General features: G+C 37.8%; 1 protein-coding gene across 3 annotated transcripts; it reads right to left on the bottom strand.

Annotated features, from left to right (window-relative positions):
* Nucleotides 1-256: 256 nt before the first annotated feature.
* On the bottom strand, nucleotides 257-15,316 carry GPATCH1 (G-patch domain containing 1). Of its 3 annotated transcripts, none has more exons than XM_086620980.1 (20): nucleotides 15,230-15,316; nucleotides 14,080-14,214; nucleotides 13,711-13,796; nucleotides 13,106-13,266; nucleotides 12,660-12,757; nucleotides 12,438-12,496; nucleotides 11,852-12,097; nucleotides 10,876-11,023; nucleotides 10,037-10,116; nucleotides 8,793-8,997; nucleotides 7,863-8,150; nucleotides 6,123-6,304; nucleotides 5,721-5,848; nucleotides 5,312-5,445; nucleotides 4,792-5,001; nucleotides 4,262-4,462; nucleotides 3,094-3,204; nucleotides 2,480-2,604; nucleotides 1,902-2,047; nucleotides 257-642 (listed from the first exon to the last, which is right to left on the bottom strand). In XM_086620980.1, exons 1-20 carry the CDS (start codon nucleotides 15,300-15,302, stop codon nucleotides 621-623), a joined length of 2,838 nt encoding a protein of 945 aa, XP_086477106.1. In that variant the 5' UTR covers nucleotides 15,303-15,316; the 3' UTR covers nucleotides 257-620. The 3 variants fall into 3 exon arrangements, with proteins under 3 accessions (XP_086477106.1, XP_086477107.1, XP_086477108.1); XM_086620981.1 differs by having other exon boundaries at nucleotides 4,262-4,466; nucleotides 4,832-5,001; XM_086620982.1 differs by having other exon boundaries at nucleotides 4,262-4,466; nucleotides 4,832-5,001; nucleotides 6,123-6,301.
* Nucleotides 15,317-16,365: the final 1,049 nt, after the last annotated feature.

Raw genomic sequence — 16,365 nt, 5'->3', positions numbered from 1 at the left:
GTAACATGAAATAAGGCAGATGGCAACTGTAGTACTGACCTTTTAGTACATTTGCCTTAACAGTTTGTGTCAAAGTGACAGTCCACTGGTTTAGATCCCCTATAGTAAATTCTATATACAATTTGGAGGTGTAAAAATAACTCTTTAAGTACAGCCAGATACTGCAAAACTGCAATGTGAAATTCCGCATTAGACTCACGAAAAATACTTGCATGCCACATAAATTTTACATTGCTTTAGTTTTTAACTTCCTAACTTAATTCAGACTGAAATTTACTCTCCAGCATTTTAGAGGTCCTAGGCAATGACTTACCATACAAAAAAAGATTTTTAATACTTAATTTTATTAAAATATCTTGTTTCATGTTAATTAAGACAGAGTCTGCAGTATTTCAGATTATGCTGGCCAGAAAGGAGTCTTTTCAGCATTCCATAATCCACACATTTTGAACATAGGAAGCATCACAAAATAAACATATGCACATTTACTTTTAAACAAATTCAATATGAATACAGTATCTACAGTGCTTCAAAGTATACATGACTGATCTACCATCACGGAGGAGATCAAAAATTTGAGATCAAAAGTCACATAGCACTGAAGAAAGCAAGGTACCTCTTCAATACTGAAGCTGTTTTAATCTAAAAGGGAGAAAGAAAAAGAAAGAGGTCAGACTGAATAGTAACATGCAACATAAAGAACATTTAAATACTTCAACCAAGGTTTAAGAAACCGCTCAAGAGACAGATCTGAGTTATGCTAGACAAAAACATTTTCTCAGTGATGTAGAGACAGATGCAAATGCAAAGACTTCCAAAATAATTGCTTGAACAAAGAGGTATAATTATTCTGTGTGAAATGCACAAAAACACATTTTAGTTATTTAGAAATCAAAGGATAAGTAGTTTGGTTATTAACAGGGAAACACCGATATATAAATGAAGCTCAGTTCCAAAGGAAAGGAAGGCAGAGTCTTTGGAGTGCCAGCCTTTCCATTGGTACATGTCCATGCCACCAAACATCTGGACCCCAATCATTTTGCCATTGGGCCAGTTGGATGTGGTATGTTCAACAAATATGTTGAGACCTCTCCTTCAGCCAGTAAGAGACACCAAAGAGAAGCCACCACAGTGACTATTCCACATAGGATGCACTTAAAGTTGACTATGAGCCGGACTACAGTTACTTTTGTTTGTACTTTAAGTGCATGAGCAAAATGAAATTGCAAATCACTCTTGTTCAATTCTCACATTTCTGTTGGCACTGTTCCATTTTCACATTTCTGTTGGCACTATGTTCGAGTCTCTAGTTTATAAAAATGTAACAGCACAGTCTAAATTTAGCAGACATGTACGCGACTCAAGCATTGTTCTGCTTGCTTCACTGCTCCTTGTTCAAGCACAGTTACCTTAAGCATCAATGCCATACCATGTATCTGTTTGAATCAGATCTTTCGCTACTTATCAACAAACCCAAGCAGACCTAAAACATCCTGAAGCAACGTTGCTTCCAATGTCTTCACACAAAGAGAAGCAGACAACATAAGGGAAATATGAATCACCACCTGCACTTGTTCAATTTTTAATTCCCATTCAAAATACCTTCCAAAAATATAAGTCATCTTTAGACTATAACCTTCATTAACTAGCACAGTTGAGTATTTAGTGCCCTTTTTAAATCAAGAGGCTTCTATCCTAAAATTAATTACTCTCTAGCTTAAGATACCCAATATTTGTAATCTTCCCTCACTTTATTAAAAAAACTGAGCACTATTTTATATTCATGAAGAGACTGGCTGCATATTTGCTGCAAATACGTTCACTAGAATGACAACTCCTAAACTGAGGTTTTAGATATACACTGCAAAATTTGCAAGTGTTTCAGAAAACTTTTCATTTACCTTCTTAGAAGTTCTTTGGGAGACAAGACTGTGGTATCTACATCACTAAGGCTGTCACTGCTGTCTGCAGTGTCTGAGCTGCTGTCTTTTTCTGATTTTTTATTCTTGTGTTTTCCTTTGTTTTTCTGTTTCTTATGTTTCTTTTTCTGTTAAAAGAAGAGAAATAATCCCTTATTTCATTGCAACTCTTTTCCACTACTCAGACTGAGCTAAAAAATACGTAGCAAAATCACGCATTTCATCACAAGCCCTCAACCTCCCCAAAACAGAAATTTCATTATTATTATTTGTATATAAGCCAGGAATTATATGCAGTTCTCAGAATATGCCTGACATCTTCAGCATACAACATTAAACTACCCATAACATCGTATCTGTAGCTACAGTGTATGTATGGAAAAAGCAGCACCCCAGTTGGATAGTTCTCTGTTCTGAAGCCCAGGTCCCAAGACACCTGAGAAACTCAGTTGCTTAAGTTCTAGTCCCAGTATATCTATTGTCTACAATCTATCATAAATAATAAAAAGTTTTGAATGGCAGATCAAAGAATCAATAAACTGTGTATTTAAATTAAATACCTTTTCTTTTTTGTGTTTGTGTTCTCTCTTAGTCTTGTGTTTCTCTCTGTGCTTTCTATGCTTTTCTTTCCTACTAGGTCCAGGAGAACTTGCTGGCACCACTGGTTCTTGTTGCCAAGCAGGGCCTAAAGTACAAAGCAAAACCAGAAACAAATAAAAAAAAAGAAAAAAAAAGTAATTTTATTATTAAATTCTGTATTACTTTTAAGCTAATAGGATAGTTTAAAAAAAAAAAAAACCAACACGACACAGAAACCCTAAGCTTTCAAATCGAAACAAAATGTCTAAAACTCCTAACTGTTGCAACCTTCCTACTATAATTAAATGCCTTTGCAATGTTACTAAAAGGAATTGCAAGACTGGTCCTATATTTTCACTACAATTTCTTACTGTTGCCTCTATAGAGCTACCACAACACGGGTACACAGGCAAAGAGGTTCCTGCTAGTGGATCACAGCACGGTAACAAAGCATTTGTTGATGCTGGTTTGCCATAACACAGGCATTTAAGAGCTAAAGTACCTATTCATAAATGGTTTTTAAAAAGAAGTAACATCTATCTTACACACAACTTCAATGTGCAGAATTTACACACTAGTAGTCTACAGAACCTACGAGAAGAAAAAGCTGGAGGCAGCTTTGGTCCAAATTCCTCTCTTGCATCCAGTTCCTGCTTTGAAGTAGGTAACGAAGAAACGCCAGGTTCAGCTGTAGCAGCCACATTCTCTATGGAAAAACCAAAAACTTCTTTATTTGAAAGGAAAATAAGGTAACACCTCTTCCAAGAAATGCTGAAGAAAGTTAAACGGGACTTTCTAATAACCTCTAAGCAAGCAAACTGATCAGCATCCCATCTCTCTGTGGACTGCTTTGGCCAACTGGATAGCTGGCATCCTGAAACATTATCAACATACTGCTTTTTTTTTTTTTTCTAAATCAAAATTGACTTTTTACACTATACAATCACTAATTAAATTAACATCAGTGCATGTGTTTGCTTTCATTTATTAACACAGTACTACTTTTCCATTACTTAGAATGAATAAAAAATTCTACAAGATGTATAAAGTTCTAGAAGTTAGATGTTAACAAAACCAACTGTGACAGTAAGTAGACAAAGCATTTCCACTGTAAGCTAAGTGTATGGTACATTTTGTTAATCTAATGACATCCTGAAAATATGGGAACTTTTTACAGCTCACTTACTAAATTTTACTAAGAAGTAGAGTAAAAGATTGATCTTCTCCCTCTCTTACAGAAGTATTCTGGCAACTTTTATAACTAGAATACAACCAAAATGCAACTTTTTGATGTCTTAGTAAAATTATTTCAACATCATATTTTACTGGAATGTCAGTATTTAGAGAGTGGATTTAATTATCAAAGAAATGCAAGTTATTTATTTCTGAATTTGTCAAATATTCACCACAAGACAGTCATAATTTATCAATCTATCTATCATAGGTACAAAAATTTGCCTGTATTTCTCAGTGAAGTATGCCCTAACATTAGATGTTTTGTTCCCTGTCACTATTTAACAAGCATATTCCATAGGGCAGTTTGCACATAAAATCTATGCGAGACACATGGCAACGTAAATAACCCTGGAACATGCAAGGCCTTATTCAGTGCTGTATGATTCACATTTTCCGTAAGCCCAGCTCCACCAATGCCAAGTGACCTGCACGAGAGCATAGCACTGTCCTAGCAGTGCTGGAGTATTTGATTCATAAACGAAGCTTTTACAAGGTATTTATGAAAATGAACATCTGTTAAGTACTACCTTGCACATTAGATGAAGAACTGTCTGGTACATCAACTTGCTTGGTAGTTTCTGACTCTATTACTGAAGTAGTTGGTTGCTGTTCTTCATCACTCTCTTCTTCAGAGGAAGATGATTTTTCATCTGAGGAACTCACAAAGATGGCCTTAAATAAGTCCATGGATGGTCTGCTTTCTTCTTCCTGATCCTTATCTTCACTAGCTACCTGCAACACAGCATCGTAACAAGCCGTATTTAAACACTGAAGACATGAACATTTGGTGCCTGTTAGCAATAGGGGTGTAAAACACTGAATTTAACTCCCAGCCTGCTAAGCCACATTTTGTCTTCTCTTAAGCTGCTACTTCAAGTATAGTCATACTGGCTGTCCTTGTACGCTGTAAATGTTTTACTTCTCAGAGTTAAAACCTCAAAATTCTTCAAAGTACATTCTCACATCTTGGCTTATCCTGAGTTGGCTCTTCGACAAACTGATCTGTATTAAACCAATTTACATTACCTGACCTTATTTCAGGGTAATGAAGATTCACAGCTATTCCCCTTTAAGTTCAAATGCCGTTGTAAACTCACCTCAGTGGGAAGGGTTTCACTTGGCCCAGTTCCACATTCTTCTGTTGCTGGCACTGGTGGCTGCTGCTGAACATCAACTTTTGATCTAGCAAGACTAATGAATTCACTGATAGAATCTTTTTTCTCCTTCTCTTTATCTGACACATCCCATCTTGAAGGTTTCTTTGGTTCTAAAAAAGTCCCAAACATTCAAATCAGTTACATGCCAAATTATCCTGCATTTCATGACCTACTTCTTCAACATAGCTTTACATTTTTAAAATCTTCCTAAACAATATCTGATGTATAAAGGTCTTCTAGGTGGAAGAAGTTAGCATAACATGACTGACTTCAGTTTTTATGTCACCGAATTTATTTTCAATTTCTTTGTTTTTTAATTAAAAAAAAAATCAGGTGGATAAGTTCTCCATGACAAAGATATGCTTTTTCTATACTATGATCTCATTTATATCTAAATGAATAAAGTAACAATGAACTTACTGTTGAGACTGTTATTTTGTTGGATTTTTTCACTTGTTGCTTCAGTTACGGATGTGGTGGGCTCAGTCAGAGTTAAGAAATTAAACACAGAATACTTGTCTCGTTTCACTTTTGGTAACCCAACAATGGAAGAACTAGAGGGAAATAAAAACGTTTGTTGAATATTGTTTTCAACACAGAAAAGCCCTCAAATTATCTACAACAAGCTGAAACACCTATGGAAGTCCTTAAAATGCATACTATTTTGTCAGAGGTCAACATGTTTAATAAGGCAAATTTAAGCATTAGGCAGTTCTATTTTACATCTGTTATAACACAAAAAGAAACATCAAGTCAGATTTTCCACAAGCATATGAAAAACTCAAAACTTTCAAAAAGCGTTAAAAATTATCAGTATCAATCATCTTACTCAGGATATGGATCAGGAACATTAAATCTTTTACACAACAGCTTTTCAGGATGCCATTCAAACTTGTCTCTTGTCAGTTTGCCAAACATCTTCATCTTCACAGCAGTCTCCTTATCGTCAAGATCATTCTGAAAAAGTCAAACACCTACAGCTGCTAATGCAGTAAGAACTTACTGAATTGACTCTCACTGTTGTAAGACTAAGAACAGGACAAAACTATAAATATTTAGGTGTAGTTTCACTGCTTTGTATGCAGTGTTTTCCAAAGTTTGCTAAACAGAAGGGCAACAAAACATTGACATCGTATCTACAAAAAAGTTTCAAAGAAAAAGAATTTTGAAAGTCAGGGTTAAGGTAGCAACTGCAGCTCCAACGTTCTGAAAGACTGTAAACAGCACATACCTCTTGGTCCCGAGGAACTTCGACTTTGTCAACATCATCTTCGTATTTGGCCCGGGTAAACCTGGATGACAGTGTTGAATTTGAGGATTTGTAGAACATTGCTGCACGGAAGAACTCCTCTTGTTCTCTTCCGCGCTCCCATTCCGTCATACTTGGGTCTAAATAATGCTCCAATGTATCTACTATAAAATGAAGAGAAAAATGCTTAGCAGACATTACAGCTTACTTAGGTCTGATGCTTTTCAAGCAAAAAATAAGGTAATAAGCAAATATCCTCGCAAATATTTAATGATAGTATTAATCTCAACTGAGTTATTCCTTGATAAGTGAAGGCAGTTTTTCAACATAGCAAGAACAGCAGCATTTGCCAAATGCAACATAGATATTTTAACCAATTTTACTTGTAATGCTGACTCCTTACTCACTGCCCTCTAAGGAATGTTCAAAATACTTAACGTATTTAATAGGTATTTAAAATAAAAAGCATAATCTAATGTATTATCAAGTACCTAAAACACAGAATAAGAAAGTCAATCAGTGAGTAAACCTGGCCAAGCTTCGGGAATTTCAAGGGACTTTCTGGTACATGAAGTGCCCACTGATAAATGTGGAATTTGGAGACTGTTTTTTGTAAAAAATACAGATCCTGTTTAAAGCAACAGGTTCACATTTGCTGCTAGAAGGAACAGGAAGTAACACCAGCCAAGCAAAGACACTCTTACAAACAGAACTGTAACCATTCAAGTTATTTAAATATTTCTGCGTTTTCATGATTTTGACTAAAGAGGCACTTACAGTCATTAAGAGGATACTCAGGTTTACACAGGGAAAAGCCAAGTTCTGAAGTTCTGATCAGAGAAACCAGGGGTTCAAAGCTCAAGTAGTCTGTCCCAATGTGGCAACCAGAAGTGGCTACTGACCAGGAAATCTTTTTTCATATAGTGGAAAAGATTATTTTTAAAAAATCTGAGATAATAAACCCAAGTTTTCTACCTGACACGGCACGAAAAGAACAGATGAACTGGGTTGGGGTTTTTTTGAGTAAGAGTTCCACGTGTATGCTACGATTTTACAGTCAAATTTTTGTGAAGAATGTAACTGATAGTGGCAGTTTGAGTCTCCAAAGGACATGCAACACAAGTTCTGACAAGCGTGAACTGCTTCATCTACTTCAGTGTTCTTATCTCCTCTGGAAACGCAGGGCATGGGTTTTCTTTGGATTTTTCCTCTCATGTGGGAAAAAGCAAAAACTGCTGTTCTACTGTGACCTGATATTTCTGCCTTTACAGGATCTGTCAGTTTTACTCCTCGAGCAGAAACACTCTAAATGAAAATGCTTGTTCAGGGCATGGTTTATCGTACTGGTCAAAGCTGAAGTCTACTTTGCCAAATGAAAGACAGGAAACCTAGAAATACAGGCAACTAAGTAAAACATCCTGAAGAACTTCACTTCTGCTACAGCATAAAGGTACAAAATGTAATGCCTAAAAACAAGTCTCGCTGACACTTAAATTACAGAGCAGTTTTCCTGACATCAACACAATTAAGTATCAGTAAAAATTTCTTTTAATATTAGTCCTAAAAAGAAGTAGAGGGAGAAATGCTGTGGAATTCAGGAAGAGAACTCATAGTGAACATGAAATGCAACAGGACGAGAAAGGGGGAAAAGATTTAAAAAATAAATTAAGAAATATCTTTTCAGAGAAAAATCAAAATTTCACGATTAATCTCTTCAATTACCTTTTTCTCCTTGCTTAAGACTTTTCACAAAACTTTCGTATCTTTTTTGTTTTTCTGGATTTCTCGCAAACGGTTTGAAGTCACTAGAACCAGCACTTGCTAACTGCCCGCCCAGCAACATTTGCCACTTGTGAGAAGGGTTATCCGGGGAGGCTGGCTGGAATCGGCTATTTCGTGACTGCTGAGACAACGTTTTTGCTTTCATTTGTTGTTCAGATGCTTGTTTCACTTCTTTGAGTCTTTCTCTATCTTTCTCAGACAGATATTCCAAAACAGAAGGAGCTGGCCCTAAAGCAAAAAAAAAAAAAGCAGTAAGAGATAAACTAAAAATTACTACAACTATTTCCGCCACTTTAGAGGAGGAAAAAAGCCTACCACTTGCATATATGTTTGGAGAAAACGCTCTTAAGCATCAATAAGCAGTAAAATGGCAGAGATGGCAGAGTAAAAATTGGCCACTATTGCACCTTTTATGCTCTTTACCACATATTTACGCATTACTTTGTAAACTTCACTATTGCAGATACAAACGCAAACCACATTTACAAATTACTTTTTTAGTGAATTTTCATATATATTTCAGTGGAATGACATTTCATAGGGGAAAAAAAATAAAAATCCTCACAGCCTACTATATTCCAAATTCATAAGGCAGACACAAAAAAGAAAAAAAAACACACAACAAAACACCATCTCACACATACTTTTCATCTTTAGAAGATTTAAGTAAATGAAAATACAGGCAGATACATCAACAGTTCATCTGTTGAGATGAAAGTGAACAATGACAAGGTATTCTAGCTAATCCAACTAGATTTAATATTTTTATATTAGAAAAAAGTGTTCAAGGCTAGACCAAATTTTTATTGTTATATAAAACAAACAGGGGACCTGAAACGCAAACAAAGATGTGGTCACGTGTATTACTACCTTTCAGACCAGTCTCTCCTAGTCGCTCCCTCCTCTGAGATGCATTCAAAGCATGTCTGCTTTGCTGTTTCGTATCGCTCTCAAGTTTTCCAGTCGATTCCTCTAATGCCTTCCGTAAATGGTAGTTTTCATTCTCAGCTGCTATCACAGGTCGAAAGTAATGGACTGGTCTGTAATTTCGTGGCAGGTCAGGCGGTGGATAAATCTTGGCAGGGGAGTGACAAAACAAAAATTCACTAAGAGAGAGATACAACTTTCTATTTAACACTTCCAAATGCATCTCAGAAAAAGTCACCTCAATCTAACAATTCCTCAGTTTACGTCTTAGCAGCGGAAACAGATAGTACAAGTTACTGATTCTTCCAGACCCAGTCAGCAAGTGGCATTGTAATGCAAACTTTGGGAACAAACTGTTACACTGTTCATATGTAACCATTATGAAAAATAGGAAAACCACACACATCACGTTGCAGCAAAATTAGTAAGAGTCTTAATACGCATTGCTTTCTTTGAGAAAATGCTCTTGGTATTGCTTAATAATTTATTTAAAAAAAAACAGAAGTCACATGATTTGATCAACTAATTGGACTATTGAGTACTTCTGTGCTTACTGTATTTTAATGTCTTTCAAAGTCCTTTTCTCAACTTTCTTCATTCAAACCAGTACTTCAAAGGTTATCCCTGAGCCTCCTATATGATGCAATTTTATATAGCACACAAACATTCTTCCTTTTTCTTCATTAGAAAGAGGACCATGTCACACAATTCTGGTTTTCATTCTAATTTATGCAAATATACATGGCATAAATTATGCAAATCTGGTAACAGGGCTAACAAATTCACTTGTCACCAAAATAGTGAAGTAGATGAAGCACAGGGCCTTCAGAAAACTGAATGTTATATCTGAAAGATCTAAAAGCAAGAGAAGTAATTTTTTTTTTATTTCAAATTTAAATCAAACCATTCTTCCAACTTTATGCCAAATAACAGTGGATAGTGTGGAAAGCATTTGCTCAAAGCCTATACATAGGCAAAGTTTAAGTTCATCCAGTACTCTGGCAAATTTTAGGTTTATATTGAACAGCCTCCAACGCTGTAATTTTGCTCATTCAGCAATCTTTACTGCTGAACAGAATTTTTATTTGTAAGAACATGGAAACCACTGAGCAACAGTAAAGTCCATACAGCTCACATGACAATTTGCTGATGCTATTCTTGATACAACAATATCAGTATTTGCTTACCTTGCTTGGAGTTGATGATTTTGATGCCAAGGAAAAACCATCCAAGATTTTGCCTATATATTTAACTTCTCTGTCAGAACCTACAAAACGACCACAGAGTTGGTCAACATTTAAAACATGTATGTTTGGCAAAAACCATTTTTTCTTAATATTTTCCTTTTAACAATCTATTTTATGGAGCATAATTTTACGTCTTTGTCTTCACTGTGTTTAATTTAAAATTAATGGTTCTGAAACTGGATTAGTATTGTACAGCTAAAAAACTACTAGCAGAGAGACTGCTGTAAGATGGCTAACAGGGAGGCAACGGCACTGCTACTGAGCACAGCTAACGTCAGGAGTGTCATTAGCTGTGAACAGCTAACGTCAACAGGTATTCTAGATGTCACTACAGTATTTCACATGTTTAAAAACTGCACTAAATATAAAGCAGTATCAAGATAAAATTTACAAATGTTATTTGAAGATACTCATGAATATCTAATAAAAAATCTCTTTGCAAGTATTGGGTCGTATTTTGTAGCCATGACTCACAATCATTTGTTTCCTTCAGAGGAGTTGAATGCTGTATCTCACAAAGCAGTACATATTGTCCTTCTAACAAGATAATTTGGGGATTTAATCTATATTGGGATTAGTGGAGGACTTCGGAAATTACTGCCAGATCTGGACACTTCAATACAGAAGGAAGACTAGACGAAGCTTCAGATACCACAGCCAGAAGATAACCAGTCCACTGAAAATTAAAATATCTGGAAAATAGAGACTACACTGCTGCCTTTTTTTTTCCCCCCCAATACAAATTACACTAGCTCTTTAGATAGAACTACAGTTCTTACTTTTTCTGGATTTATATTGCTTAGGTGCTGTCCAGCCATACAAGCCATCTCCAGGCTCCTCATCTTTTAGAATTGTATCATACTTTGACAGAGTTTCAGTTGCGTAAATATCATCATCTTCCTCCTCTAAAGCTCCTACACCAAAAGCCTAAAATATATTTTAAATAAAAATAATGAGAATTTGAAAGTGTAAAAATAATGTTTTAAGTAACATGTCAGAACACATCTACACGTATATCTATCCATCTTTTTATATAAGATGTCCAGTATACATATATGTACTGGGAAAAACGCATGGCTTGACAAATTTAAGTGCTACCAACCAGTGAAAAAACCCCAAAACCTCACCAAACCCAAAAGCAAACATATTGCACTCCCTTGGCAGGGAGGGACAGTGAGTTTGGTCTGTACAGGATAAAGACAGCAGTCTAATTCCACAAGGTAGCATTTGCAGACTGACTAAGAGCAAGTTAAGTTCTCAAAAGGATAAAAAAAAGTAAGTTGGCATGAAAATTAAATGAGCATAATTCCCAGAAATATAAATTGGCAGTGCTTTTACTTCTACGTAAGAACTACAAATAACACAGAGGGAAGCAAAACCTCTCTAGCTGGCTGATTCAACATTACTGAAAGTAAAATTGAAAAAAAATGTAAACTAAAAACATACTGAATATTAACTTTCTATTATCAAAGTCACACAAGAGTTTCTCCACCTAGCTATTCAGAGTAAGGTATTTTATAGTTCTCTTTAACAATATCAATAAGTGAAGTCATTTAAGAGTTCTAAGGATTTATCCACATCTTCGTATTAAGAAAAAAAAAAAAAACCAAACCCAAAAATATCCTGTTCTGGAACCACAATCAAGATTTCTTACAATAACTCTGCAATGATGAGGTGCCTTCCACAGAAGAAAAAACAAAATTTATTTAAATTTTACTGCACTAATAATAAAATGCATTAAAAAAATGTCCTTACCTGGCCTGTAATACCTAGTTTTCTTCCTTTACTGTGTCTCAGATCACCAAGTAAATTGCTTGTGTCTTCAGAACCACCTGTGAAAAGATTCAGGTGTTCCCTTCCAGATGCACCAAACAAAGCTTGTGAGGGGTCCAAACCCTTATAGCCAAGTCCATGGACATTCTCTTTTGGAGTCAAATCTACTGGCATTATATCTTTTGGCGCAAACGTCACGTTCTCTGGTTGGTATTCATCCTCTTCATCCTTGTGCAAAATAAAAGTATGTAACGGCAAAAATTACTAAAAGTTTCATATGTTGAGCTTTTACAACACGTAGTTAACATGAGACCAGGCAAGTTTGCATTTCCTAAATTATGTATTAAAATACGTACAACCGACACCTGCTTAGGTAGCTAAAGAATAAATTTAGTTACATTAAAACCTTTCTTCACAATAAGCCTAATAAGTATTTATGAATACTTTTAACAAAACTTGGAAAGTTTTGTTAAAACGCAGTTCAAAGACATCAATGAAGGGGTTTTTTTAAATGTGTTAGCACACATTCTTACATAAGTCAGCAAACAACTTTTAGCCCATTCAATACCTCAGAACCTTCAGACAGTCCAGGTGGTAATGCACAACCGTATACTTTCACTGCAGGGTCTGTAAGAGATGTAACAGCATCATGTTAAATTACAATTCTTTATTATATTTCTCTAAGATGAAAGAAACAGATCAAATAAAAGGAGGTTTGAAAATGAACTTTCTCATCAGAGTATGAATGCTAACTTTCTATTAACGAGCTCAGGAACTTCACTGAACTTACCAGGTTTCTGCCTGCGTGGCTTTCTTTTGACTCGCGGTCCAATTCCTTGTCCTTCTTTCCAGCCCATTTTTCGCAACAGTTCAACCCCAATAGTTATTCTAAGAAGAAAACAAAAGGGAAAAAATTACCTTAAACCACATTTTTAATATTTATTGAGAAATAATATACATATGTAACATTGGAAATTATGTTTGCATACATCACACTAAAATCAAATCTGAATGTATCATCATTTGCATATACACTACGTCCCAGTTTGTAAATGTCTACCTGGTACGAGTCTGCACATACAAAACAATCCCGATGAGGGCCACTTAGGAAGGGTAACACTGCAGATCTTCCAGTCCCTTTCATGGATTACTGTGGTCAAACATTACTTTTCTAACCAATACAACACTTTTAAGTGAAATTAATTGTTAGGTTAACTTTTATTTCAATTTACTTACTTTGATGGTCCTATTAGATCATCAAACGCAGTGGTTCCTGGAATGGCAGCAACTACGCCTGCAAGCTGCCTAGCCTTCTCTTTTATTCTGTCTTTAGCTTTGGATGCAAAATCATCTGTGGTTGTAATATCTTTTGGTGCTATCCCAAATTCACTGAGATCCTGGAAAATATAGACAAAACAGAAAAAATTAGATTAAAAAATGTTTCCCTCAAATGCTTAGTTACTGTAACGGTAAAGGAAAGAAAATGGGACATGACGCTCAGATTGGCCAAATTTTTCAAGCCGTTTATACAGTTGCTTTTTCAGTAACTTGAATGATTGTATTTTAAACAGCTTCAAAAGTATTTGTATTTTCTGAAAGACAAAGTGAAAGGGTTGAGTTCTGTTTTGTTTTGTGTTTTTTTAATATTGAGATTACAGGAGCTTCCTAAGTGAATCTATGAAACATTCTCTAGGACCCAGCAATATAACACTGTATACAAGAAGTAATTTTAAGGTTACTTCCATTTTTGCTATTTAAGTTCTGTAGAAGCTTTCATTGCCTGAAAAATCTGCTGTCATGGCAAGTACTTCCAAAAGATCGGTATTGCTTTCTAAATTTACCTCCTCATCCATGAAGTCTTCTGGTGCAAGAATGGTTCTGTCTGCTCTTTTTTGCCGTGACGACACAAAAGCTGAAGGAGTCCATCCTTTAAAGAAAGTAAATATCTATGTAAGGTACTGTGAACTGCAATGTAATATCTGAAAACAATTCAAACATTTCAACCTTGCACCTTAATGACACATCAAAAGAATATCTATAAAACTGCAGTCCAAAAACTCAAGGGGAAATAACTTCAACAATACTGTTTCAACTAGTTACAGTATAATGAACAGCAGAAAAAAAAATGCTTAATAACAGTTATTTGTTTACATTAACATTAAATTACAGTAATCAATTAACCCTTCCAAGAAGACAGAAAAACATCTAACCTTCCTTTGTGCCAACAGTGTTAAAGTAACCAGCAGAGAAACCACCAGTAAACGCTCCATGGAAACGCTGATATCGTCCCTTTGCATCTTTAACAGTCTGTTCTTGAAGAGGAACTGGCTTTTTAATTCGTTCACCTACAATCAGACAAAATCAGAACCTAAGTCACAACGCTGCATAAAGAATGGACTCTCCACTTGTTCCAGATGACATTTCTTCCTTGCGATCAAGAACTGGATGAAATAGTAGCCACCCTGAAGTAGAAAGCATCAGCAGTTTACATTTATTCCTGCCCTACATTAAATATTTCTATGCACTGTTGCTGTACACTGCTAAAATAAAAGCAAGAAGTGCTCAAATAGAAATCCAAAATTCTAACGAGTTCTGAGAACATTTTTTCCTTTCCTGTGAAAGGACACTTTTAGTTGTTAAGTATGCAGGACCCCGACAGGATTTCCTCACTCAAGTAACTGTCTTGAGAAATTATACCAGATCGGGACCATCTAAAAAGCAAAACAAAACACAAAAGGTATCGACTTTGACATAAACATTTGTACCTCTTTAACAATAACAATTTCTACGAATTAAGAGGCACAGACTCAAGAGTTACAGCTGTACAGAAGCCCTCGGACTTTGATAAGTCTGTCTCATTAATACAAGTGTAGGACACTCATATCAGTACAATATCCTACGATTGAGCTATTACAGCTGAACTCTACTTTTTTTTTGAGGCTTGGGGAAAGGACAGAAAGACAGACAGGCCCCAGCTCCAACAAGAGCGGTGCCAGCACAAACTCTGGGGTGCCCCAGGCCGACACCCGCACGCCGGTGCTGTGCTGTGAGGACCTTCTGCATGCCCACGGCGGGAAGCCAGCCCTCCCCTCCCGGACTGTTTTAACCCGTGGCCCTTCGACCCCTCTCGCAGACCAGCACGGCTGCCGAGACAGCAGGAAAAGCGGGAGGCGGGTCCGCACCAGCCCCGAACGCCACAGCTTTCCTAGGGCGAAGGCCGTAAGGAGGCGGACGGCAGCCCCGCACCGGGTAGGCCCGCGGGGGCCCCTGCGCCTCACACGGGGCGGCCTGCCGGCCCGCGCGGCTCCCCGCCGCTCGACGGGGGTACCGAGAAGGAGCAGGCGCTCCCGGGTCCCTTACCCTCCTGCAGGGGCTGCAGCGCGCTCCCATAGCTCACCAGATCCTCCTCATCGCTGTCGCTGGCCGCCGCCATCTTGCCGCGACGGCGGCTCGCACGGGACGGAGCTGCGTCACGCGAGGGGGGCGGGCCCAGCGCGCGCCCCGCGCGTTCTCGCAGAGAGCGCGTGCGCGCGCCGTCGGCCCCCGTCGCGGCCCGGGGCGCCCGTCTGGGTCCCGCGGCGAAGCGGGGCGGGCACGGCGGGGCCCTCCGTGGGGTCCCGCGAGTGCAGCCGCCGTCGGTTCAGGCGGTCGCAACACGCGGCACTGTCGGTGGCTGCCGCCAGCCCTGTCGGCCCGGAGAACTCTGAGGGAACATGGAAAACGCTGCCGGGGCTGCCCTAAACCCACGGTCCGAATGTTGTCCGGTGGCGTTAATAGCTCTGGGAAATGCCAAGCGCTTGGTAACGGCCGTGCGATCAGCCGCCTCGGGACATCTCCTGCACCCGGCTCCGGCATAAGGGCCGGAAAAGGGCAGCAAGCATCCCGTGAAACGGAATTTATCCAAACTGAGGTTCAAAGCGCAGTCCACCCGGTATCGGTGCGACCAAGGGAGGTGCGGATTTCACTGGATCACAGTCTGGCAGACGCGGCAAAATGCGGTTAATGCGCGTTGTTCTACGAGCTGATAAAGAATTCGTGCAGAAGTGTCTGCGTTCCAGCCTTCACTAGGAGAGCGTTATCCCGCTCCGTTTTCAGGTGTATCTGCACCTCGCTGGGGAGCCTTGTATCATGAGAAAAACTCTTACTGGATAAGTCTACATAAGAACCAGTAAGTATTCACTGGTAGGACCCAAGTGTTCAAAATGTGGAATTTAATTTCCACAGTGTTATCCACGAGAAACTCATATGTCGATTTTGATTAATTTGATTTCTCAAGCTTACATTTTACCTTACTACGCAGACTCACTACAGGCACACACAGTATATTATACATTTTAAAAGCAAACAAACAAACAAAACCCCAAACCATCACAAACTCAAACAAAAAAAAACCCACTTCATTTTGCACTGAAGAGAGATTCTATCATTCCACAACTTTTCTAAGCAAGCATCACCAGTTTCTTGAAACCCTTGAAAATAAATCAAAACATAGTCTT

This window comes from Tauraco erythrolophus, chromosome 15 (assembly GCF_009769465.1).
Source record: "Tauraco erythrolophus isolate bTauEry1 chromosome 15, bTauEry1.pri, whole genome shotgun sequence".
Classification (NCBI taxonomy): Eukaryota; Metazoa; Chordata; class Aves; order Musophagiformes; family Musophagidae; genus Tauraco; species Tauraco erythrolophus.
Note: the sequence above shows the minus strand (reverse complement) of the source record. Positions and strands in the feature narration are given on the sequence as shown.

Bases quoted from the DNA above. Each gene is read 5' to 3' on its own strand.
- GPATCH1 (XM_086620980.1), bottom strand. From the start codon at position 15,302: ATGGCGGCGGCCAGCGACAGCGATGAGGAGGATCTGGTGAGCTATGGG. The intron at 12,098-12,437 runs GTATTGAATGGG...ATTTTGCACAAG, and splicing joins GACTGTCTGAAGGTTCTGAG to GATGAAGAGGATGAATACCA. The intron at 643-1,901 runs GTAAATGAAAAG...TCTCCCTTTTAG, and splicing joins CCCAAAGAACTTCTAAGAAG to ATTAAAACAGCTTCAGTATT.